Below are 24,195 nucleotides of genomic sequence, written 5' to 3'. Positions count from 1 at the left end.
GGTATCAACTCCTCCCTTCCTACCCATCCCCCTTTTAAAGGAGAACAAACTCTATTTTGTCCCTTTTCTGGAGAAGCTTTTGGGATACTGATTAAAACAAGCAAGCATAATATGTGCGTGGTTGGAGCTCTTATGCTAAAATAGAAAGGAGTAGATGGACAGTGAATTCAGTTGCTGTCCTTTTGGGAGTGCTGATCCCACCTGTGCATAGAAGCACTGCTTCTGGACTCGGACCACGCTGGGTCGGAGCCTAGAGCAAGGGACTGGTGACGGGAACGGGTCAGGGGATGGCCGAAAGGCTGGTGGGTTGGTTTGGTTGTTTCCTTGTACTCTAGTGCTTTTTAGATGTCTCTGACTGTAATGCATGGCCAAAGATTTATTCATTTGAGTGTGTGTGTGTCTATATTTTTTACTGACTAGATAACGAAGGCCATGCATATGTAATATATTGCATTACATCTAATTTGAGCAAAATAGACACACAGAAGTTTCCCAAAACAGTACCTACTCCGTGCAGCATACCCTAATATTTATGGTTTGTATCTGGTGTACACGATGAGTGAATCAATACATTGATTTCACTTTCCACTTTCGGATCTCAGACTAGTTTGAAAACACCAGTTTAAAGGGCTGATGAAGGCACTCAGTGTGATGGGGGACCCGGGTGAGGGCTAGTGGAGGGTGGAGAAGGTGGGTGAAGAAGGGGATTGATTTCAAAGGATCAACTCAACTTGGCTTGGTCCAAGTAAGATTATGTCCCTGAGTCAGGGCTCAGGTTCCATTCTAGAACTGGGGCTGGAAAGTTGCACGCAGAAGGGTGCCTCAGCAGACACATTGTTTAGGTTCATGCTTGTGCTTTATCTTGTCAAGGATAAATATTTGTTTGTGGACGGAGTTTTCCTTAGGTTATTCCTCTCATTATGGTCTGCCTTTAGTAAGAATTAACATTCCTAGGCTTGAGTATCCTTAAATTTTCTCGTGTCTTACGTGGTAGTAAGGCAGAACCTCATTTCCTAATTCTTCTAGTATTTCTACCTAAATCTGTAGCCACCGGCAATTCCTTACAGCACAAGAGAAATGGATACTGACCATCCTCTGTAAGGCAAAAGGTCTTAGGTACATCAACAACTGATCATCCTTCGTAGTTGGACCACGAAGAGGATGCTACTGTCCCGTTGGGCGAATTCTTCCTTTTTGGGACATGAGTGGCAGCTTTGGTTTTGCATTCCACGCAGCAGAGCTGCTGTCCCCTGGTGGTTCAGCGTTAGCTTTCCAGCGATCATACTTAGGCTCTGGTCTCATCCTCCTTAAGGAGCATGTCTATTTGGGGGATTAGAGGAAGATTCTGCAAAGTAAGATAATGGGGCAGGAAAAGATTTTCTGGGATAAAAGTCTTCTGAGGGCTCCTTGAATATGGAGGAGGGAAGAGACAGAAAGAGAAGGGAACCAGGTTTTCTTGGCTTAGGTATTAGTTTAAGGTGAGGGTGACCTCGATTTATCAAGAGGTTGCAACTCGATGCTTAATAGAATTGGGTTTTGGCATTTACACCATGTTATGTAAATGCTAGCCCTCCAAGTGTTTTTCTTAAATCCTCTTAGCTCATAAATGACAGTTTTGATTGCTAAAAAATAATAATAATAATAATAATAATAAAATCTTCCATTTATGCAGCCTAAGAGTAGTAAACAATAGATGCTTAATGCCCTGCTTTCATGTCAGCCCCCAAAGACCGAGACTTCTATTCTAAAGGGTTTATTGCTGTGCTTTTGAGCTTATTAAGGTCATGTGTAACTTAAGGGGGGAAAAGCTGATGGTGCATTGTTGGTGCAAAGACAGCTCCTGGAATTCTGCAGGATGTGTCAGCTCAGCAGCTCAGTAAGTAAGGTTGAAATGCACTATCGCAGAAACTGCATGCATGCATGGTCCGTTTAAAAAGTGCTACTTTTTCCCTAGCCATCTGATTATTAGGGAATTGGACTTCTGCCTACATGACTTTGGATTCAGTTTCGGCTAAAGTACCTCGAGACTGCAGCAGCGGAACGGGTGTGAGCTAACGGAGCTGCGTGTTTGGTGGTGATGTGGGTCGTTTCCCCTTTACCTATATTTGGTGACATCCATTATTCTATAGGTGTTTAGAAAAAAATGCCCCCCCTTTCAGGGGCCCTCAGAGCAGAGGGCCAGAGAGGAGAGATGAATTAAAAATTAAGCTCAGTTTCGGCAAATGTAAATCACTAGGACCTTGGGGGCTATCATTTATTCAGGAAAAGTTACAGGCAGTCCCTTCTCTTGCCAAACTCTGTACATTGCACTGGAGTAATACACAAGCCATAGCGTGTGTCCCAGGACAGCATTAAGAGTGCCATGAGTGTGGGACCAGAGAAGACCAGGAAACACAGGGACGGAAGCAGTGGGTTTCAGGAGCAGGGGCAGCTCCTGAGAAACACTCTTCTCAGAAGGTAATTTATTTGCCAGGTGGTTGAGGTTTACCTGTTTCCTTTGTTTTATCTGGGCCACAGAGAGCCCTGAAAAGTTGGCCAGATGACACAGTGGTGTGTTGAATGTTTTGAGGGCTCGCGGCATGGGCGCTGAGCTGGAGGGGCAGAGTGTTTGCCCTCTGATATGTGCGTGCTCAGGCCGCTCACCGTCAGCCCCAAGAGGGTGAGTTCACCTGTATTGTGTAGGTGTGCCTTACTTAGCGTAAAGAAGATAGACAACACTGATATGGTCGTATATTATCCATCTGGACTCCTCTGTCTGGAACATCCCTAAGGCTCAAGAAAATCTATTTTATTTTTATTTTTTAAAAATATTTTATTTATTTATCTGAGATAGAGCAAGAGTGAGAGAGCCAAGAAGGGGGAGCCGCAGGCAGAGAGAGAAGCAGCTCTCTATCAAGCAGGGAGCCTGACGCGGGCCTCAATCCCTGGACTCTGGGACCATGACCTGAGCTGAAGGCAGCTTCTCAACTGACTGAGATACCCAGGCGCCCCGCCCCCCCCCGGCAAGAAAATTTATAAAAATAATTTAAGCCTTTATGTACAGATACACCTGCATGGAGCCTATCTATACTTATAGAGCAGATTTGGAGATCTGATTTCTAAACTGCTTTGTGGCTTCTGAAGGCAGAACATTCCAAAGAGAAGAGGAGTGTATTATAAAAGAAATGACCAGTCCCAGTATGATAAGGTGACAGTTCACACTTCGAAAGGAAGGAAGAAAGAAGTGAATAACTGGAAAAGAGAAGATGTAATCATTCAAGAAGCCTCGCCTTCTGTATCACTTAACACCAAGTGATCGAGGGCGTTAGACTCGGGACTGGGGAGATTTCCAAGATTTCGAGAGCAGAGGGGTGGAGTCTAAGATTTGCAGTTGTTGCCCTGGTGATTTTCATGCCTCCCAGGGTGGGTAATTCTCCTCTACAGACAGTAAGGCCACAGATGACCCCTGTTCATGAAGAGTTGTGGAACTTTGCTTTTGGGAAGCTAAAGAATAGGGGCGCCTGGGGGGCTCAGTCGTTAGGTGTCTGCCTTCGCTCAGGTCATGGTCCCAGGGTCCTGGGATCGAGCCCCACATCAGGCTCCCTGCTCACCGGGAAGCCTGCTTCTCCCTCTCCCACTGTCCCTGCTTGTGTCCCCTCTCTCGCTGTGTCTTTCTCTGTCAAATAAATAAATCTTAAAAAAGAAGAAGAAGAAGAAGAAGAAGAAGACAGAGAATTGCATATGAGCTCTGAAAATACTCCCTATCAAATTGTTGAAAATCCAAAGGCTTTGAGTACCAAATCCTTGGCACTTCGAAAACTTGACTGTTCAGAGGCTTCTCTTCCCTGCAAGACTCACATTCTACTGCAAGGAAATTCACACCACGTAGACAGTATTCGTTTGTGTTATATAAAAAAAAAAAAAGTCAGTTACTTTAGAAGCAGTAAACTCTTATAATGCTTTAGAAGTAACACTTTATGTATGTTATTCAGTTATACAAATTTGAATGTTGCAACGTTCCAGAAACCTATCTAGACATCTTCGGAGCTTTGCATCTGTCCCTCTTAATTCCCACTGATGATGATGTTATTTTGCTTATGAGATTCTATGTCTACACCCATCTTCCTGGACAGAAAATGTGTTCTTACATTTTCTAGCTCTTGGTACATAGCAGGTCCAATAAATATTTATCTGATGACTACTAATGAAACAGTTATACTGGGTGTTCTAATTAATTCGTAACCGACCACGCAGATACTTTCCATGATCTCTTTTTTCCCCTTTGTGGTTCCACGCTAAAATCTTTATGGTATTTGAACTGCATTTGATGATTAGAGTTGTCAGAACACTTGAATTGCTTTTTTATGTCTTTGCTTCTCCCTTACTGAATTAAAGGGCGGAAGCAGCATGAGGTGTCGTGGAATGTGAATAGGTTATAGGCTTCAGATGCGACTCTGAAGCGGGTTCTGGTGGTTGGTGTGTCCTTGCCTTGATGGGGTCACTGCGGTGAGGCCAGGAGCCTTTGGGGAAGCATGGATCACAGCATTAAGAGGATGCTCATCTGTGCTCATTCTGTCGTTGGTCCCAGGTGACTGTGGAGGAGGTCATGACCACAACTGCGTATCTGGACCTTTTCCTGCGTAGTATCTCCGAGCCAGCACTACTCGAGATCTTCCTCCGTTTTATCCTCTTGCACCAGCACGAGAATGTCCACATCCTAGATACCCTCACGAGCCGAATCAACACCCCATTTCGGGTAAGGAGAGCCCCAGAGGAAGGGACTTTATAACTCAGAACAAATTTCAGGAGAGTTTGTTTTGGGAATAAATGAGGAATATTATTTTTTCTATTCTTGTAGCTCTTATTATTATGACAACCATTCTGAATTCCACTGACCAGGTTTTAAGTCCATCCTGCCTAGCAGACAGACTAGACTAGCACTTTCTGACTAGGGCAAAAAATTACTTAAGTGGTCTGATGGAATGATAAAAAGCTTACTCCCAAAAGGGTACAATCAGTTTATAATACACCTTTGGGCATCCTCCCTGTTTGCCGTTTGTCTTTCCTTTTCGGAAATTAGAGAGTGAATGAATTCTTGTTTTTGACTGAACTTCTTAGAAAAGTGTATCGTCATAGCCTCAGCACTATTGGAAATGGAACCAAGGAGAACGTTTGCCCCAAACCCAAGAGATAAGCCAAGAGGAGCTGAGGCATGAGACTAAGAACTCTAGAGGGGGTGCTGGTCAGGGCATTTGCAATTTTCTGGTAGCCCTGTCTTGTAAATAACCAGCACCGTATTTGAAAATAACTTGGGAAAACAAGTGCCAGGCAGGAGATCATGTGTGTGAGTGTGTCCGTGTGTGTATTGGAGAGTGGTAGGGGCTTGCTTATGTGGATCTGTAAAAGTTGGAAATAAGAGCAAATGCATTTTGGAGGAGGGTGACTCTGTGTAATGGCATAATTCTAGGCATAGGCTTTCTAATCAAATCCTATAGGAGCACGAAAAGCCTTCACACACGTTCTTCACACACATACAACAGGAGCATGTTTTTATCAAAGCTGCTAAAAAAGGAGGCCATTTTATTTTATAATTCTGATTTATTTTCCATCTGTGGGGAGTAGAGCTATCCTTCCAATATATGAAATAGAATGTGTGTTTATTGCTTCCCAGCTCTGTGTGGTGTCCCTGGCATTATTTAGAACTCTTATCGGTTTACATTGCGAAGATGTGATGTTACAACTAGTTCTAAGGTGAGTTGCCATCTTTTGTTCTCTCTAAAGGAAACTCAAGTCTATACTATCGCTATGATATTTGGGGGTGGGTGGGTAATAGAAGCTAAATAGGGGCCATGCTTCGAAGGAAAAAGGTTACCAAGGATATGAGTCTAATTTCTGTATTATTTCCCGAAGTTAATTTTAGTTTTACTAACAAGAGTTTTTAGGGGGCTAAATACATTGTATTATAATATATCCTCCTGGAAATAATAGGCTCTTTGGAAATCTACAGACTCTGAAAACTCCTCTGGTCTGTGGTTGAATGACCTTCTCCTGAAGTACATTTCTGGGGGCGTGTGGTATTGGAAATGACTTTCCCAAATATGAAATGTTCTTGATATATAATTTCTATGACTCTTGCTTTCCTAATGGTACATCGACAACATGCACTCTCTGACCTCAGAGGATGTTTCAATTAAATTCAGTAAATATTTAATGAGTACTTCCTGGGTACAAGTCAGAAGAGAGTAGGGCATGGGGTAGACAGATTGGAAAGGACTTCTAAACAAGGTAGAAAAAGTATGACCTCCAGAAGTACAGGTGAGAAAGGTTTCGGCAAACAGCTGTTATTTGAGGAGAGGTGTCAGGAAGCAAAGTAGACGGCTATTAGGATGACACCGATCTGGTTGTTAGGCAGGGGGCCTCAGGAACACTGAATCCTGCCTTGGCCCAGTTCTGCCTCTCCTTCTGGGGTCCCGCAGGGAAGCATCTGCTTTGGTAAAGGAAGAGAGGAAGAGTTGGCTGGGGTGCATGCCTCCTACCTCTCTGTCTGGTGGTGTGGAAGCAAAAAGGGAAAAAGCTAACCAGGGCTGCCTAGCACACCCTTCTCCCTCCTCCCCATTTTAATGGATGTTCTGACCCTTCCTTTGACCCCTCCTTGGGAAAGAGGGCAGAAGAAGCCTGGGGCAGGGGAAAGGGAGAAGACTTGGACTGCCCCTGGTTGCCATTGAGGTTTTGACATCACACTGAGGAGATGGCATTCCAAGCGAAAGTGACGACGTCTCTAGCATGCTAGCTGTGGAAAGGTAGGGGGATGGCGAGGTGATGGTGGGGCAGGAGCACAGGCTGCACCCAGGAACATGTCAGAAATGCAGGTGCTTGGCCTTGCCCCAGGTGTGCCAACTCGAACTCTGGGGGTGGGTGGGACCCAGCGAGCTGTGGTTTAACGAACTCTCCAGGGGATTCAGCTGCCCCGCCAATTCTGAGAACCACTGGTTGAAGGAAGGGTACAGTGCTGTTCGAGCCTTCTACAAATGCACTGATTAAAAAAGCCAGGCTGGGAAAGGTGGTGGCAGCATCCTGGTGGAGCCTTACAGAGTTGCCATTTGATGGGAGAGCATCTCTTCTTCATTTTCTCAGTGTAAACAGAATCTTAGGGGTTTAGAGGAGGTCATCAGTAACTGATCTTAAGGCATTGGCAAAGACCGACTCTAATCGCGAAGAGAGAGCCTTGGTAGTCTGGCTAGGACGTTTGGGGTGGAACAGCCCATCCTGATAGGATTGCTTCAGCCGCCCGTCACGTCTCTGCTGACATGACGGATGCATTAGCAAAGCCTGAACATAATCCGTCATAGACACTTGTTAAAGCCCTTTTTTATTGCCAAAAACCAGCCTTTGGCTCCAACAAGGCTAAAACCTGATTATATTTAAATGTTAAATTCGTAACCACTGCTTCTTGGGTGGCATGAAACACAGCCATCCTTCTCAGGGGCCCTGGAACCCCGCAGAGCTTCTCCCCTCTGAGCTGCCATGTCAGACTGGGCCCGGCTGCTGGCCTCTGGCCGTTTGGGGCCTTCCACATGGGGAACGAACACTCCTCACCTTGGTCTTCTCATAAAGTGGTGCTTGTTGTGTTCAGAACTGTCCTCAGAGACGGCATTGGCTTCTTTTTGAGACCCAGGCATGTACCACGTGAAGGGGAAGAGACCAGCTCATGGCTGCGACATTTCCGTGTGTGGGTCAGGGCTAGTCGTTCTGCCTGGGGTCATGGAAGACTTGTCGCATGTACCCACCTGCTCTTAGGCTCAGAGTGATGAGATGATATGATGATGATCATGGCCCTGGATTTAATATTTTATTTCTAATTCCTCCTCACTGCCTGGGAGATGCCACTAGGGGAGCGGATGAGGGGACGTATGTGGGAGTCAGGCACGTGGTAGCCTTGTGGGAAGCCTTTGCTTCCTGGTCTCTGACCTCTGAAAGGTTGGCTCCTTCCCCTCTCACATTTTAAATTATTTTTAATTGTCGTAGCATACATAATGGAAAATTTACCACCGTCACTGTACAGTTCAGTGGTACTGAAGATATCCACGTGGTGGTGTGGCCCTTGCTACCATCCACCTCCTGCTCCCTCGCCTCACCACACCAACATCCTGCACCCGGTCTACACTTGCTCACTGTTCTCCCTCCGCCCGCCCCTGGGGCTGCCCTTCCTCTTTCTGTCTCTGTGCATTTGCCCACACTAGGGACCTCAACTACATAGAGTCATACCCTTTGGGTTCCTGAATCATTTCACTTAGCGTAGTGTCTTCAGGTCGTTTTCTGTGTGAGAATTTCCTTGCTTCTTAAGGCTGAATAATACTCCACTATTTATGTTGTTTATCCATTTATCGTTGATGGACCTTTTGGGTTGTTTCCACTTTCCGGCTCTTGTGAACAATGCTGCTATGAATGTAAGAGTGCAGATACCTCTGTTCAGCACCCTGCTTTCAATTCTTGTGGGTGAGTTACCCAGAAGTGGGATTGCTGAATCATATGGCAATTCTACCTGAAATTTTTTCTGTTTTCCGTAATAGCGGCACCGTTTTATGTGCCCACCAACAGTGTGCCAGGGCTCCAGGTCCTCCATATCCTTGCCAACACTTGTTATTTTCTCTCCAAGAAATGGTGTTTTAATAATCAAGCAAAAATGACAGGCAGATTTGAAGAACCAACTAGAGCTCTTGGAAATAAAAACTGATTATTACAGTGAAGAATCAAGGGTTTGGGTAAATAACGTGTAAGACAGAAATTAAGTGAGAATTAATGAATGATGAGCTAGATTGAAGAAGTTACTAAATTTGAAGCAGAAAGCGATAAAGAGATTAAAAATATGAGGCCAAGGCTAGGATGCTGGTGGTTAATCTGATAAAGGGTAACATATCCCATTAGAGTGAGAGTGAGCTGCTGGTTCAATTTGACCTATTCCAGTTTTCGAATTCCAATCTCATAATAAGGTGTTTGGGAGAATCAGTTCTGGTGGCATGTGTGAAAAATGTTTTGAAACACTATAAAGTACTGCACAAATTTAAGGGAGGAGAATTTCCTGGAAAAGACATCTTAAACTAATGAAAACATTGTCTTCTCTGATTTAGAATCTGTACAGAAGCAAGGACAGTGAAAAATCCTTCTTCTAGTCATTTAAACTTTATCTGAAGGGACATAAAAAACCAGATTTATAATCTGTCCTTTCTGTTGTTGCCATGGTGGTGGTTCGAGTGTGTGTGATAGACTTGTAGATCGGAGAGACAGCAGAGCAGACAGGATTCTGTGAATCCATTTAATGAAGCTCTTTGTTAGGTGATAAATAGTAACGACAGGACAATTTTTGTTGCAATCTAAATACTCTTAAATATTGATATTTCAAAGTGATTATCCATTTGTAACTGAGATGTTTCTTTCAGTTAGCATAGTATCAGGAAATGTAAGCTGAAATAAGGTACCCCCAAGAGAGGCTATTTTAGTGAGCGAAAGCCAGGGAGAAGCTGCCCGCCTCCATGGATGTGATGTACAATAGGTCAAAGTCAGGCAGAAGATGCTGATAAGCAAGGAAGTGACAGATCATCCCACGTTCCTGGGACTGGCCAGTTTAGTGCCCCCCCCAATTAGATATTTTATTTCTTTATTTGACAGAAAGAGAGAGAGAGAGAGAGCACAAGCAGAGGGAGCAGCAGGCAGAGGGAGAAAGAGAGGAAGAAGCAGGTTCCCCACTGAGTAGGGATCCCTGACCCAGGACTCAATTCTAGGACCCTGGAATCATGACCTGATCTGAAGACAGATGTTTAACTGACAGGCACCTAAGTGCCGCCCCCACACCCCGAAAAGTTTTTTTAAGATTTTATTTATTTATTTTGAGAGAAAGAGAGAGAGAATGCTTGGGGGTGGGGTGGGGGCAGAAGGAGAGAGAGAATCTCAAGCAGACTCTGCGCTGAGTGCTGAGCCCAATGTGGGGCTTGATCACATGACCACGATGATCATGACTGAGCTGAAATCAAGTCAGATGCTTAGCCCAATGCACCACCCAGGTGCCCCTAGGCAAAATTTAATTGCTTAATACCCTGAGTGTCATTTCTGAATATTCTGGTAGGGCATTTTTTTTTTTCCCCCAGAAGTGCTGGTCCATTGTCAGGTTTTTGAATTGCATTGCCTGTTGTGTTCAGATAGATAGATGATTTGCTTCAAGAGAAGCTGTGTGTTCACTTCAGGAAAATGTCCATCTTGTGTGGGAGTTAGGTGTCTGAGAGGAAATTTCAAAAAAAAAAAAAAGAAAAGAAAAGAAAAGAAAAAAAAAGGTAAGCCAGTGTAGCATAAGATGAATAGGAGAAATATGGTCCAAATATCTTTGAAAAACAATCTGTTAAAGTGTTCTGATGTTGCTTTGCAGATTTGGGCCTACCTGGGCATTGCCAAGGTTCTCACCTGCTCCTAGAAGCACCTTGTTCCTTCATCATACTTACTTCACTGCGTCGTTTCACTTGTGTTTCCCGTCACTGTAGCGAGTGGTAGGCAATATATGGGCTTTGTTATTGATGGCCTGTCACTGAGCTGTTTCAGAAGCGATGATGATACTTGCTTCAGGGAGTGATATCCAGGGAAACAGACAGTAGGCGCAGGGTTGCCGAGGGTTGCCTGGGAAGGTGATGCAGAAAGGGAGGACAGGATGGGCAGTATCGTTTTTTCCTGCTGTATTGTGGGACAGCTTTGGGTAATCTGGGTCTCTACAATTAGGTAGTTACTCGTTTTTTCTTATTTCTACTACTTTCCCCTATTTAAACAAAGCATCCAAACAGAGTTACTATGAATGGGTAGATGGCTTGATGACAAGCGCCAGTACTGAATTCCTGAGTGATTTTTCTGCTATCCACAGCTACTTTGTTGTGATATTTGACATTAGGGCATCTTCTGACATTCATTCTGTTCCCAGTCTTTCCCTGTAAATGCTGGGAAGACAGAAGGTCAATGCATGGTTTTCCCACACTTCCCTCTGGGATAATCCTCCATTACAGAGACACACTAGAAGTACTGCTTTGAATACAAGGTGGGGTGGGGCTTACCCATTTGAACTAACTCTCCATTTTCAATTTGATAGAACCTCTCCTTCAGCCTATAGAGGAATTTTCCTTTATTTGATTTACTCAGAAGAAAATTCTTAGTTTCTCCTGAAAACATGTGTTTGCGAAGCTGTAAATTCCCAGTAACTCTTTATTCTAATATAATTTCACGCTACCCACTGGTGATATTTGATAAATAGCTTTATTAGGTTTGATCCAGTGTTCCATTTTTAAAAAAATACTTCCAAACAAAGAATAGAAATCTGTTTATATCAACTTAAATCATGAACTATGCTTAGTTTGAGCTGTAAGTTGTCATTGAGTTCCTGCAGTATGTGAAAGCGTCGAAGCAGTTTATTTCTGAAATAATTAATGATGAAAATAAGGAGACGATAAATCCTGTGTCATCTGAGTTTCCCTGGGCCTCACCAGCTTGTGAGAACAGAACAATTCCTATCAGCAAGCACATGGTGTGTTTCTTCTGACCCTCACCCCTCATGCGAGACCTTGGTCTGAGGGAGGGCTTTTAATGCATGGTCATGAACAGGTCGGTCCCCCACCGCCATTACCACAGCAATGTCTGACATGGCCTCTTCTGGCCCCAAGGCCCCTGTGGTTGGTGCATCTCACTCCGCCCCAGCCCGGCCCCCTCCTGAGGCTACACTGCCCACCCTTGTGCCTCAGGGCCCCCACTGTGCCCATGCAAACAGAGACGAGAAAGCTTCTCTCCTCAGCATCCTTCTGTCACCAGAGTGTCCCTGCTCACAGAGGTCCTTGTGAGAAGAACTCCTTTATCTTCCACCCACAACTTCTGTTTCTTCTCCGTGGATGTTCAGATACAAGACGCCAAGAATTAGCACAGACCTGCCCCCTGTCCCATACTGCCCTCTCCTTTCTTTCCCTTTCTGCTTTTATGACCTTTGATTTCCATGCACTCTAGCTTGAGAAAGTAGACAGGTGGGGTCTGTCTTCGTCTTGGCCACAGCAAGTTGAGATGTCCGGTGTGTGTGGGTCTGGTGCCTGCGGGTGCAGGGGAGAGATGGGGGGACCCCCGGGCAGAGCACTGGGTGAGCAGCTTGGTGTTCTTTGAGAACAGAAGGGTAAGTGGCAAGGTTGTCATTTCATACCTTGAGAGTTATTAAGACCTTTAGTGTAGGGGCGCCTGGGTGGCTCAGTGGGTTAAGCTTCTGCCTTCAGCTCAGGTCATGATCTCAGGGCCCTGGGATCGAGCCCGGCATCGTGCTCTCTGCTCAGTAGGGAGCCTGCTTCCCTGTGCTCTCTCTCTGCCTCTCTGGCTACTTGTGATCTCTTTTAAATAAATAAACAAAATCTTAAAAAAAAAAAAAAAAAGACCTTTAGTATAAAGTACCACAAAACAAATTCAGTCTCTTTTCCCCCTTGACTCAGGCTCCAGCAGCCGGGCAGCCGTTAATGTATCTGTAGGTTTCCTCAGTTGGAGCAATAGATGTGGGAGAGTTGTTTTCAGGCCTCACTACATACCCTGAAAAGTGTACTTTTATCTCTTTCACCAAATCCTACATCATGGCTTGTTTTCATCGGCACTGCCTCTTTCTCAAGAGCTAAAAACAGAACCAAAAACATTCTGGTTGATTGAAGATTGCGGTTGTTAAAAGAAGGGCTCCGGGTCCTTGGGAATTGGCTTCTACATTCACGGGATACTTGGCTCCGGTGTGACTCCTCTACCCCATTTGTTCCATCTTTGTTTAAAGAAACAGGATAGATAGTCTTTCTCCCTGTTCAGAAAGTAAGCCATTTAAGCAAACTTTATTCTACCCATGAAGCCTACTGATGTGCTCTAAGAGTCAGAAACCATTGCCCAGATTTTTTTGTCTCTAGGTTTGTAGTGATACTAAGATATTTTATCACCAACTCAAAGTGTTTTTGTTAAAGGGGACCCAGTCCTCCTTGGTGAGCCCTTGATCACTGTGATGTGATTTATAATTAATACATATTTGGTCTACATCTTGTGTCTGGCACAGAGCTCCTAAAACCTTTGGAATTTCCTACGTGACCAGAGGAACAAAGGTGTGTTTGTTATGTTAATGAGGCAACACTAGGACCCAAATCTAAGGATGGAGGCTGGTTGCCTGGAGACTGAACCATGTGATCAGGGGGTTAGAACTCAGTCCCACTCCCCTGACCTCCAGGGCAGGGGAGAGGAACTGGAGGTTAAATCTGCTGCCAGTGGTCAGTGATTTAATCAATCATGTCTATGTGATGAAGCCTCCCTAAAAATCGAAGAGGATTGGGTTCAGAACCTTCTGGGCTGTTGCACACATGGAGCTGTGGGGTGAAGGGCACACTCAGAGAAAGCATGGCTCTGAGCCCTTTCCCCACACCCTTCGCTGTGCATCTCTTCCTTCTGACTCTTCCTGCGTTCTCTCCTTTTCTAACAAACCAGTGATCCAGGAAATAAAATGTTTCTCTGAGATCCCTGAGACACTGCAGGGAGGTTGTTGGAACCTCTGATTTTAGCGGGTTGGTCAGATGAGGCTGGCGATTGTCTTCTGCAGTGTGTATGTGTTGGGGGGTAGGGACAGTCTTGTAGGACTGAAGCCTTAACCCGTGGGATGCGACGCTGTCTCCAGGTAGGTGAGGTCAGAGCTGAGCTGAATTGAAGGACGCCCTTGCTTTGCATTGCTTGCTCGTCGGTGTGGGGAAACCCTGCCCCCTCTCCCTAAACCCCATGTTGGAACCGGCGACCAGAACAGCATTAGTTACCGTATTTTGTGAGACGAGGTGTGCACCGTGGAGCAGGTCTTTGCCTTTTCATGCAACTGCAGTCATTCAGTGCCCACAATAAGCCACCATTTCTGGGATTCTAAAACAAACTAATAAAGGAGGTTCTTGCTCTGGTAGCACGTTGTACTGAGGAGGCAGACACAGAAGTGATTATGACTCTAGGTGACAGCCCGTTGGTAGAGGCTGGTGAGTATAGCAGAGGGAGGCCATGGCTCTGTTGAAGCAGGAAGCCCAGAGGCCTTCCTGGAGAGGGAGGCACTGAAGCCGGACTTCATGCGATGACAGGGCATTAGTGAGGAAGGAAAGAGGAACATGGTAGGGGTGAAGTTCACACTGGGCTTAGACCCATTAGGAGGGGAGGCGGTTCATGGAGGTTACAGCACGGAGGACCTGACGTGCTCTGCAGAGTGGGGGTTCTGCCAAAAGAAAGAAGCCCTTGGCGGGTCTTAAGCAACGGAGCGATCCCTGGGGGCTGGTGGGACGGCTGGGTTGGAAGCGGGGAGAGGACGAGTCTGGCCCCGGCTGGGGTTAGGCTGACGACGGGAGCGGGCATCACGGAGGCGGAACGCAGCCCGTGTTGTCCTTCCAGGTACCTGATCCCTTGCAACCACATGATGCTGAGCCAGAGGTGGGCCGTGAAGGAGAGAGACTGCTACTCTGTGTCTGCGGCCAAGCTGCTCGCCCTGACCCCTGTCTGCTGCTCCAGCGGGATCACGTTGACGCTTGGCAACCAGGAGAGGGATTATATTCTCTGGTCGAAGTGGACGCATGATAGTGCAGGTAAAGGGCCCTGGCTAGTGAATGGAAGGATGCCAGGTGTCATTCCTCCTCGGGGTGTGTGTCTCTTTGGGCAGACAGGGTATAATGTCCTGGGCCCCATTTCTTTTATGAATCCCTGGGTGGTTGGTGGTTTTCTTCTGCGTCTGGAGTTATAGCCACTTTGTAATCAATGTGCACTGGGATGCCTACCAGTCCCCGGGTCAGTGTTCCCAGACTTTTATTTTAACTGGGCTTCCTGGTGGCCTCCTCAGAGCACAGATACAGAAACATGTACCAGCAGGTCTTTTTAAACAGAATTGGGGTGGGGGTGTGGAGATGGTTCTAGCTAAGATTTTAATTTCCTTTATTTTAATTTCCAAAATGACTCATTTGTGGATGCTTGACTGCCAACAACATATCATTGTAAAACTTAAAATTTGTGAGATGAGGGACGCCTGGGTAGCTCAGTCATTAAGCGTCCGCCTTCGGCCCAGGTCATGATCTCATGGTCCTGGGATCGAGCCCTGCATCCGACTGGCTCCCTGCTCTGCGGGAAGTCTGCTTCTCCCTCTCCCACTTGTGTTCCCTCTTTTGCTGTCTTTCTCTCTCTGTTAAATAAATAAAACCTTAAAAGAAATTTTCAGATGGCAGCAGTATCTGATTCATTTGATTAACCTACAGTGGGCTTTAAAAAAAAAAAAATAACACAAATATTCTGTTTTTTAAAAATAGGAGTTATAGGGGCACCTGGGTGGCTCAGTGGGTTAAGCCGCTGCCTTCGGCTCAGGTCATGATCTCAGGGTCCTGGGATCGAGCCCCGCATCGGGCTTTCTGCTCAGCGGGGAGCCTGCTTCCTCCTCTCTCTCTGCCTGCTTGTGATCTCTCTCTGTCAAATAAATAAATAAAATCTTTCAAAAAAAAAAATAGGAGTTATAGTACTTGCGCTGTTTGCCAGCTACGGTTGATCTTATGCAAGTAAACTTTAATTGGTCCCTGGATCAGCCTGGTCTCAGGCAGGCAGCTGTAACAAAGGGGGATTTGTTCATGCTTAGTGGTCAGAAGGCTGTTTCGGTTCAGGGAGGTTCTGCCTGACCTGTGACCGCTAGGAAAGAGTCCAGCTCTGGGACTGACCCCGGTGTTTGCAGTTTGTATTCTGATGTCCCCCCAAACAATGTCATCCTGTCTACCCAGGTACCGTCCTGTCCGATAAAGCAAGTTTCGTCTAAGAGTGAGCTCCTTGACTAAGAAAATATCAGGGTGTTTGGTGTCAGTGTAAATGTTACAAATTAAGGTTGTCACACGGATTCTTTAAATAAAGGTACACTGTGTCATGGAAATTAGTAATTTATGTGACACGGGAACAAGTTGTATTTTAAAGATACTTTCCTCTTAGGTGCTAGTACAGATATCTTCTATTTTCCCACCAGTAGTGAGCTTTTAGAACCTATTTGAAAATTGATGTCTTTTTTATTTACTAAGAAAGTTGTTTCAAGAATGATTCTGGGGCTGACCTTGCTGCAGAATTCGAAATTTAAGTTAAGCAGACAATGGCTGAGTGCCCCCAACTTTGGCCACGTTCTTTCCTTAATCCTGTGAAGAAAGTAGTGCTTCCATTTTACAGATGAAAAGATGTACTCAGAGGAAGTGACCCGTCCAGGGTTCAAAGCTGATAGGTCTTCTGATCCCCAATTCCACGTTCTTTTGGGGTGCTTTCCAGTGCATGGGTGCCCTAATGGATGGATGGTTGCATAGGCAGGCGGGTAGACAGGTCATGTCATCTCCAATTCTGGCCCCACCTCCTAGAGATTTAGGTGACAAAGAGACAAAGATGCTTGCAAATGTGCGGCATCGAACGAAGTGAGCACAGAGGTTGCCCTCAAACAGATCTTCTGTCTCTGAGCCTCAGTTTCTTTGTCTGTAAATGGGGCCAATGCTATCTGCCATAGAAGGCTGTTGGGAGGAGCAATTAGTGTTGGTAAAGCACCCGCCATAGGAGAAATGGTGGAGTTCTAGGTCTCTTCAGGCTGTGCTGAGGGTAGGGGTTCTGTTCCCAGCATTCTTTCTTCTTTCTTTCTTTTTTTTTTTTTTAAAGATTATTTATTTGTTTATAGAGAGCATGATGGGGAGAGGGTCAGAAGAAGAATGAGGGAGAGAGAGAATCTCAAGCAAATGCAGACCTTGATCCCAAGACCCTGAAATCATGACCAGAGCTGAAATCAAGAGTTGGAAGCTTAACCAATTGAGCCACCCAGGCGCCCCCTTAGCATTCTTTCTTAAAAACAAATATTTTGGGGCACCTGGGTGGCTCAGTCATTAAGCGTCTGCCTTCGGCTCAGGTCATGATCCCAGGATTCTGGGATCGAGTCCCGCATCAGGCTCCCGGCTTGGTGGGAAGCCTGCTTCTCCCTCTCTCACTCCCCCTGCTTGTGTTCCCTCTCTCGCTGTGTCTCTCTGTCAAATAAATAAATACAAAAAAAACAAAAACAAAAACAAAAACAAAAAACAAATTTTTTTTTTATTATTCAGAAATCATTTAATCAGAAATTATTAGAACTAAAGTAGCTGGTGAGACAGAATCTTAGCACCCGAGTGAGTCTTACCTGAGTCCCCTGCCTGTGTCACCTCAACTCTTGTAAGGGCAAGAGAGGGGCTCATTCTAATGTGTCTGTGCCTCCCGTGGCAGGGACCGCCGAGCAGCCACCAGCTGAGGCGTTCTCTCCGTCGGCCTGCATCGTGGAGTACGGCAAAGCCCTGGACGTCAGCTACCTGCAGTACCTGTGGGAGGCCCACGCCAACATCCTCTGCTGCATGAGGGACTGCCGAGCCTGGTCCGCCCTGTATGACGGAGACTCTCCCGACCCTGAGACCTTTTGCCAGGGTCTGACAGAGGACAGTGCTCTCACCCCTACCTATCCAGTGTTCCGGCTCCCACAGCAGCTCCCCAGGAAGACCGGCCCCGCGCTGGCTCCAAGAAAGGACAAGAGCCAGACAGAATTGGAGTGGGATGATAGCTACGACACGGGCATCTCCTCGGGGGCAGACGTAGGTTCCCCTGGGCCTTTCGATGATCTGGAGAATTCAGGCCCTCCAGCACCTGTCGATCCCCCCAAACACATCCAGGAGATGAAGAAGAACGCCATCCTGCTCTTCAAAGGGTCCTACATTGAGGAGTCTGACTTTCAGGATGATGTGATGGTGTACAGGCTGTGTGCCGAAAAGGATGCTGAGGAGACGAGGGATTCCCAGGAGGGGAGCGCAAGGCCCTCCAGCCCAGCCCAGACTGACGATTGGGCCCCCACCCTGAGCAACGGCCCCCTGCCCCGTGCTCAGTCAGAAACAGACTCAGAGGAGGAACAGAATAGGGACAGTTCAGACCCGTTTCAAAATGTATCCGAGGAAACGAAACAAGAAGACGAGCCTGAGACAGCCCTAGAATCGAACTCCGAGTCAGCACCTCCCCTCTCCGAGGTGGAACACAATTCAGACCCAATGGAGGTGAACCCGGGGGCTGACGATTTCATTGCCCAGTATGATCAAATCATTAAGGAACTGGATTCTGGCACCGAGGCCTCGATAGAACAGAAGTTCCCCTCCCCTGATCTCTTGAATCCCTCGAAAGAGCAAAAGGGGAAGGAAGAAGAGAGTGAAAGAGAAAAGGAGGAAGCAGAAGAGGGGAAGAAGGCCCTGGAAGAGGAAGAGGACGACTTTGATTCTTTTATAGCAGAAACCCCCACCACGGATACCGTGCCATCCCCGTTTGGGGCGAGAGATGAGCCTGCCTTTGCCAGTCACCGTCCTGTGAGGACTCAGAGCACCCCATTCACAGGTGATGATCTTGAATTGCTTTCTGAGTTCTGCTTTTGAAAATACGTGTAGGTATCGTGACAGGAAAGGGAAGTAGGGGGAGGGAAGGAGCATTATCAGTTTTCTTAACAGAGGGGGTCCAAGTATTTCCGTGAAGAGCAGAGAGGGGTGGTTTCGTTTTCAATTTATTTTATCCTGTCGTTCTAGCAGTCTCCCCCCCTCCCACCACCACAGCCAATCAGAGGATATATTACACAGTCGAGTAACTACTTCCCATGATACTTGTGTGATAAAGTAAGGGGACCGATGAAACCACACCAAAAAATCCAGTCTCATTATTTAATAGCCTCATTTTCTTTAGTTTAATTACTTTTTGTCCATAACGTGTGTTTTTGGATGTATTGAAGAAATGAGAATGTTTCCCTCACGAAAATGTATGCTGCACGAAGGTGCGGGGGTTGGGTTGTTCTCCGCACTCCGTTCTCTGCACCTGCTGAGTAAATGTGGCTGTGTACACACATCAGAGACCATGGGCATTAATTACACCTTTGCTTCAGAGCTCGTTTCGGATCATCACAGAACCTTTCCCCAAAAATAAGCAGACTAGACCACTTTAACTCTGGGGGAGAATGGGCATGTCCAGTGACACACCCCCAACAACAAGGAGCAATCATATGAGAGCCGAGGGCCTAGGACAGGATAAGTGGATCCAGTTGAGGAATTGATAGAAAACATCCTGAAATAGTAGCTAGTAAAACTCGAATCTGCCTCCCAGAGGGAACTGGAGGGGAGTGTTTATCAAACACAAGGAAGGCTGGGGCGGGACCACTGAACAGTGTTCAGGCAGCGAGGAGAGGTCCCATTAGGAGCTGACCTCACAGAGGGACAGGCCGTGACCTTGGAGTCGGGCCTGTGGGGGGATCCTGGCTCTAGCACTTGCAGCTGTGAGGTCCTGAACCCTCCGATTGCTCCTGTGGGGCCGAAATGGGCTCACGGGGGCAGGAGTGTGTGTGTGTTGTTATTCCCCTCGCCACCTCTGCTGAGGCTTGCCCTTCCCTGGCAGGCAGCCAGCAGCTGGGTGAGTCTATACTAGGCTCCACCTGCTTGGGTCACCCCAAAGAGGAGAAACCACGTTATCTTCTGGTCCCCCCCCCCCCCCACCGCCCAAGGCTTAATGTGATTTCAAGTAGCTCTTGCCCCTCCTCCAGGATTTATTCATCTATTTACTGGTGCCTGACAATTTATTTAAAGAGGGAGAAAGCTTTTAATCCCACAATGAAAAGGCTTGAGGTTCTAGTTGAGGTAACATTTCAGTGTGAATGGGTTTTAATTAAAATCCAATCAGTCAGTCCTTCATAGTAAGAAGGATTAGATAATCTCAGTTTTCCCAGGTGGTGGGGGCGGGGAGGGCCCTGGCTGCCTGAAGGAGGGGCAGAGAGCTTAGTGCGGGGGGGGGGGGGGGGGGGGGGGGTGGGCGGGGCGGGGGGGGGGGGGGGGGGGAAGGGGCACTAGTCCCCCCATTTTGCCTGGGGCCTGCCCTCTTGACTCTGACCAGGTGGACATCCCCACTTTGCAGTTGCTCTCCCGGAAGGAGATGCCAGGAAATCCCAGCTTTCTTAGAAAGGAGCTTCAGCCCTGGGAAATATGTAGATTGAGGAAACAATGTCTAGCGTAGGGCAAGAAATAAAAGCTAATACAACACCTTATTAAAAAATACCAATATTTTGTATAGGATACACAGGAGAACCAACACAATGTAATGGTTTTTGATACATAGAAGTAATTTTAACTAAAACTTTGCTTTTTTTTTCCTCCTTTGAAATTTATACACAACTTTAGGAAAACATCTTTCCTCCTAATTTTGTAGTTTTGCAACTTCTGAGTGTGCTGTAGCAGTAGGCTTAACTTCCATCCCTCCATGGGATCCTGATTTCCCCTGAAATGAATTCACTGCTCAGCAAAATCAAAGCATTCCATTTCATTTATCTAATTACTTTATCTGTGCATTCAGTAACATTTGATTTATCTCCTAATACTTGGCAGGTTCTAGGCAAGATGCTAAAGACAGAAAAATGAAGGAATTCCCAGGCTTTCAGAGGAGGCATTGACAAAGAACTGTACTCACTTAGAAATGCATTATTAGTGATTGTCTGCCACTCTCTAGGGGAGCCCCGAGTGGGGGGAATGGGAAAGATTTCCCGGAGAAGGGGCACAAACGGGGGACAGGAGCTGCCAGGTAAAAATGGCCGGGAAGGATTGCCCTGGGCAGAGGAGACAAGGGTCAGAAGATGAAGGAGCCTGGCCATGTGTGCATGGGTGTGTCAGGTGAGGCAGTGAGGTGTTTGAGACGGGAAGCCAGAAAGCTCTGGAAGTGAGATGGGGCTGGTGGTGGGGAGGTCTTTGGGCTAAGCTGAGTAACGGGCTGTGTGTGGCCTGGGAGTATTGCAGTTGACAAGTGACGAGACTGGTCTGTGTGTGCAAGGCCACCTGGAGCTCACTGCAGGGGGTGAGGTGCTGTCAGAAGAGCAGGTGGGAGACGTTTATCACTGGATCAGAATTCAGAATGCCCTAGTGCTTTGTTCCTGGGAACATGTCACGGGCTGTATGCACACCTGTGTGCCAAGACATATGCACAAAGGTGTTCACTGCAGTGTTGTTTATGATAGAAAAAGATTGGAAACAACCCACATGTCCACTAGGAGGAGACCATTTGACTAATGTACCCAAGGCAACTGAATAGCTTGTGGCCTTGAGATGAAGGTGACAGGTTGCTCCGTGCTAGAGGGAATGCAAGAGGCAGAGCAGTGTGGGGAGAGTGTTGTCATTTGGTCAGGTAAAACCCCCAAACCAACCAGGACAGACACACACACACACACACACATACACACACACACACACACACACGGTGGGGAGTCTGCTTGTCCTAGAAGAGGAGGAGGAGGAGAAATGGGCTGTCCAGCCCGGAACACAGCTGTGGCTTTCTGAGTTGTATCTGAGTTTTTTCTGATTTTCAGCTGCTTATGAGTTTCCCCTAGCAATTGTTTGTTGCTAAGCAGTTTTTTTTTGAAGTGCTAGAAATCAACTGAGACTAAAAGGGGAAACTGAAAGGGTTCCACATATGTTTCTTATTGCACATGGTAAAAAATTATAATTAATGTCATTAGTGCATTAGGACAGTCGCTGGCCTTGACCTAATGATCTGTTGTGCAAGGGAGCTGGTGTTGCCACTCACATTCCACAGGGGGCTGGGTGGATGTCCCCCCCTGAAGGAGCGGCAGACTGGAGCTGGTCTGTCCTGGCCCTGTGCACTCAGCCGCCTTCCTGTGAGCAGGGTGGCCCCGTAGGCCGAGGGTGGCATTGGGCCATGGGAGGGCAGTTGTGGGCGCACGTCAAACACATGTTTATGGGAGATTCTGCCCACCTGAAATGACTTAGGTCACCCATTCTTGCTCCCTCTGGAGGGAAACAGAGCCTGAGCCAGGGACTGCAGGGGCGTCGGGGTGGGGTAAGGGGGTTGGGGGTAGGGATAAGTCAGAAAAGGCTGGGCTGAGTAGAGGAGGGCAGCCGCCTTCTCCCTGTCCATCTATCTGGCCAGCTTGAATTGTGATGTCTTAAGAAGAGTTACCAGTGACATTTCTGGGGGTTTTGCTGAAGCCCCATGAAGTTGTTTACAAAGTGGGATCTAATCCCATTTCTGGCTGCACTGTATTCGACAGAGCCTCCCAGCTGTGTTCTGTGAGCAAGGCCTCTGCCAAGGCTCTCTATTTGAAGAGGTCACTGAACACCCGTGTTGTGCGATGGGACCCAGGAGCTCTGTCCCATCCCAGAGGTGGGGAAGTTGAGGCTAATGTAAACACACAAGGGGCTGGTCCCTTTTTTGTTCGAGTCCCCTACAGAAACACCCCTGTCATGGCAGCGATGGGAGTCTTGCCCTTGTCTGTTACTTGCTTGGACGGGTAAGGGTTTAAGATTGGTGTTGCTGTTCCTTGAGGATGTCTTCTGTTTTCTTGTAAAGGGTTTTACTCTCTCACACCACCAAGGCTTCCGAATGAAGCATCTTCTGGTGAAGTATGTTTTTGTTAAACTCGTATTAATGTTGGTGACATCTTCACAAGGCACGTTTATTCATCAAGGGGGATGTGCTTTTGTTAGAAATATGCCATGGTTTCCAGGCACCATCCATAGCTCTGCTGGGGGAAATACAGAATACTCCTTCATTTTGCTTAATGGATCACTTTTATGGTAAAAATGGAAAACATCTTCAAGTCATTTGTTAATGCCAGATTAATTTTTTTGATTTTTCACTCTCTTCAATGAATTCCAGCATAAAGCATATTAATTTTCTAGTGATCCAAATTGATCAAAGCTCCTTTTTGCCTAATTATTTATGAGTGGCTTTTGTAGTCCTATAGCTTTTCTTTCTTGAGGAACCTGTGACACCTCAAACTTTACCTTCTGAAAGTGAGTAAAGTTACGGCCCAGGCCTCATTCAGCCCTGGCTTGTCCCTTCCTCCCGTTCTTCTGCCTTGTGATATTTGATGAGACAGAATCTTTCTCCTGGTACTCACTGGGGACAGACAGTCCCTGCTGATGGCGTACTGTTTATGGTGCTGCTGTTTTGTACCATAGTTCTATGTGTTTGGTATTATTTACTAACATAAAAGCTTTTTCTGTTACTAAAATGTACATACACACAGCACCCCAGTACGTGCCCTCCTGAGGTGAGGAGCACCGTGTCTTTGAGTTTGGCAGTCCCCGGAAAGCCAGCAGCAGGACGGAGAAGTAGGTTTTAATTTCTAAAATGAAATTACTTGTCCTCTGGCCTTTGTCAAGGGTTGTGATAATTTCCCAAGTATCCGAGCTGCTCATGGAGTGAAACTAGCAGCTCCCATGCGTGTGTGTCTGCTTTCTCTTGCTGGGGGTGGTTTGTTCTGGGTTCTGGGTTGCGTCGGGACACGCTGGGGTGCCCCCTCAGTGGCTGGGTCTGATTTGCACACGGCAGGCCCACGGTTGGGAGCCGGCCAAGCGGCTCCTTGGCTGCGGAGGCAAGATGTCCCCGGGGCCAGGCCAGCCCTGAGGCCGTGTGCTTTTCCTGCAGGCCCCTTCATCAGCGTGGTCCTGTCGAAGCTGGAGAACATGCTGGAGAACTCTCTCCACGTTAATTTGCTGCTCATCGGGATCATCACGCAGCTGGCCAGCTACCCCCAGCCGCTCCTGCGCTCCTTTCTGCTCAACACCAACATGGTCTTCCAGCCGAGCGTGCGTTCTCTCTACCAGGTGGGTCCCCGAGCCCACACCCACCCCTGTCGGAGTCACTGGGGCACGTGGGCGGGGTGCCTCCCTCTTGTCTTCCAGCATCGGGCTGTTTCTCACTTGCCTCTTGTTCTACTTCATTTGCTCTCCTTCCCCGTCCTAGTATGCCGGTTGTGTCGATTATTCGAGACAGATTGCAAAGCCCTGTTGAGTCTGAGGTTTCGAGGGTACCCCACCACGAACACCCAGGCCGTTAAAAGCAAGCAAACGCCTAATATCCTAAAAGTTCCTGTGGCGAGGGCTGCCCTTGAGGGATACATTGGAAGCGAGGCTGGAATTTCACTGTGCAGTATTGACATCATTAAGTGTCGTGTGTGACAGGTCCTCGCATCGGTGAAAAACAAGATCGAGCAGTTTGCTTCCGTGGAGAGAGACTTCCCAGGGCTCCTCATACAAGCCCAGCAGTACCTGCTCTTCCGAGTGGACATGTCTGACCTGACCCCCGAGTCGCTAACCAAAGGTAAGCCAGGGGGTTCCCCTGGGTCTCCAGCTC

At 47.0% G+C, this 24,195-nt stretch overlaps 1 protein-coding gene across 1 annotated transcript in view; it reads left to right on the top strand.

Annotated features, from left to right (window-relative positions):
• Positions 1–24,195, top strand: part of LOC111156815 (family with sequence similarity 160 member A1) — a 155,284-nt gene that overhangs the window by 123,374 nt on the left and 7,715 nt on the right. The window contains exons 6-11 of the mRNA XM_022517902.1: positions 4,568–4,735; positions 5,651–5,730; positions 14,416–14,606; positions 17,269–18,411; positions 23,488–23,666; positions 24,024–24,162. Coding sequence (XP_022373610.1) covers positions 4,568–4,735; positions 5,651–5,730; positions 14,416–14,606; positions 17,269–18,411; positions 23,488–23,666; positions 24,024–24,162 — 1,900 coding nt within the window. The remainder of the gene's footprint in view (positions 1–4,567; positions 4,736–5,650; positions 5,731–14,415; positions 14,607–17,268; positions 18,412–23,487; positions 23,667–24,023; positions 24,163–24,195) is intronic.

The sequence above is a fragment of the Enhydra lutris genome, unplaced genomic scaffold, assembly GCF_002288905.1.
Source record: "Enhydra lutris kenyoni isolate GAN:26980312 unplaced genomic scaffold, ASM228890v2 scaffoldscaffold3, whole genome shotgun sequence".
In the NCBI taxonomy this organism is placed as follows: domain Eukaryota; kingdom Metazoa; phylum Chordata; class Mammalia; order Carnivora; family Mustelidae; genus Enhydra; species Enhydra lutris.
Note: the sequence above shows the minus strand (reverse complement) of the source record. Positions and strands in the feature narration are given on the sequence as shown.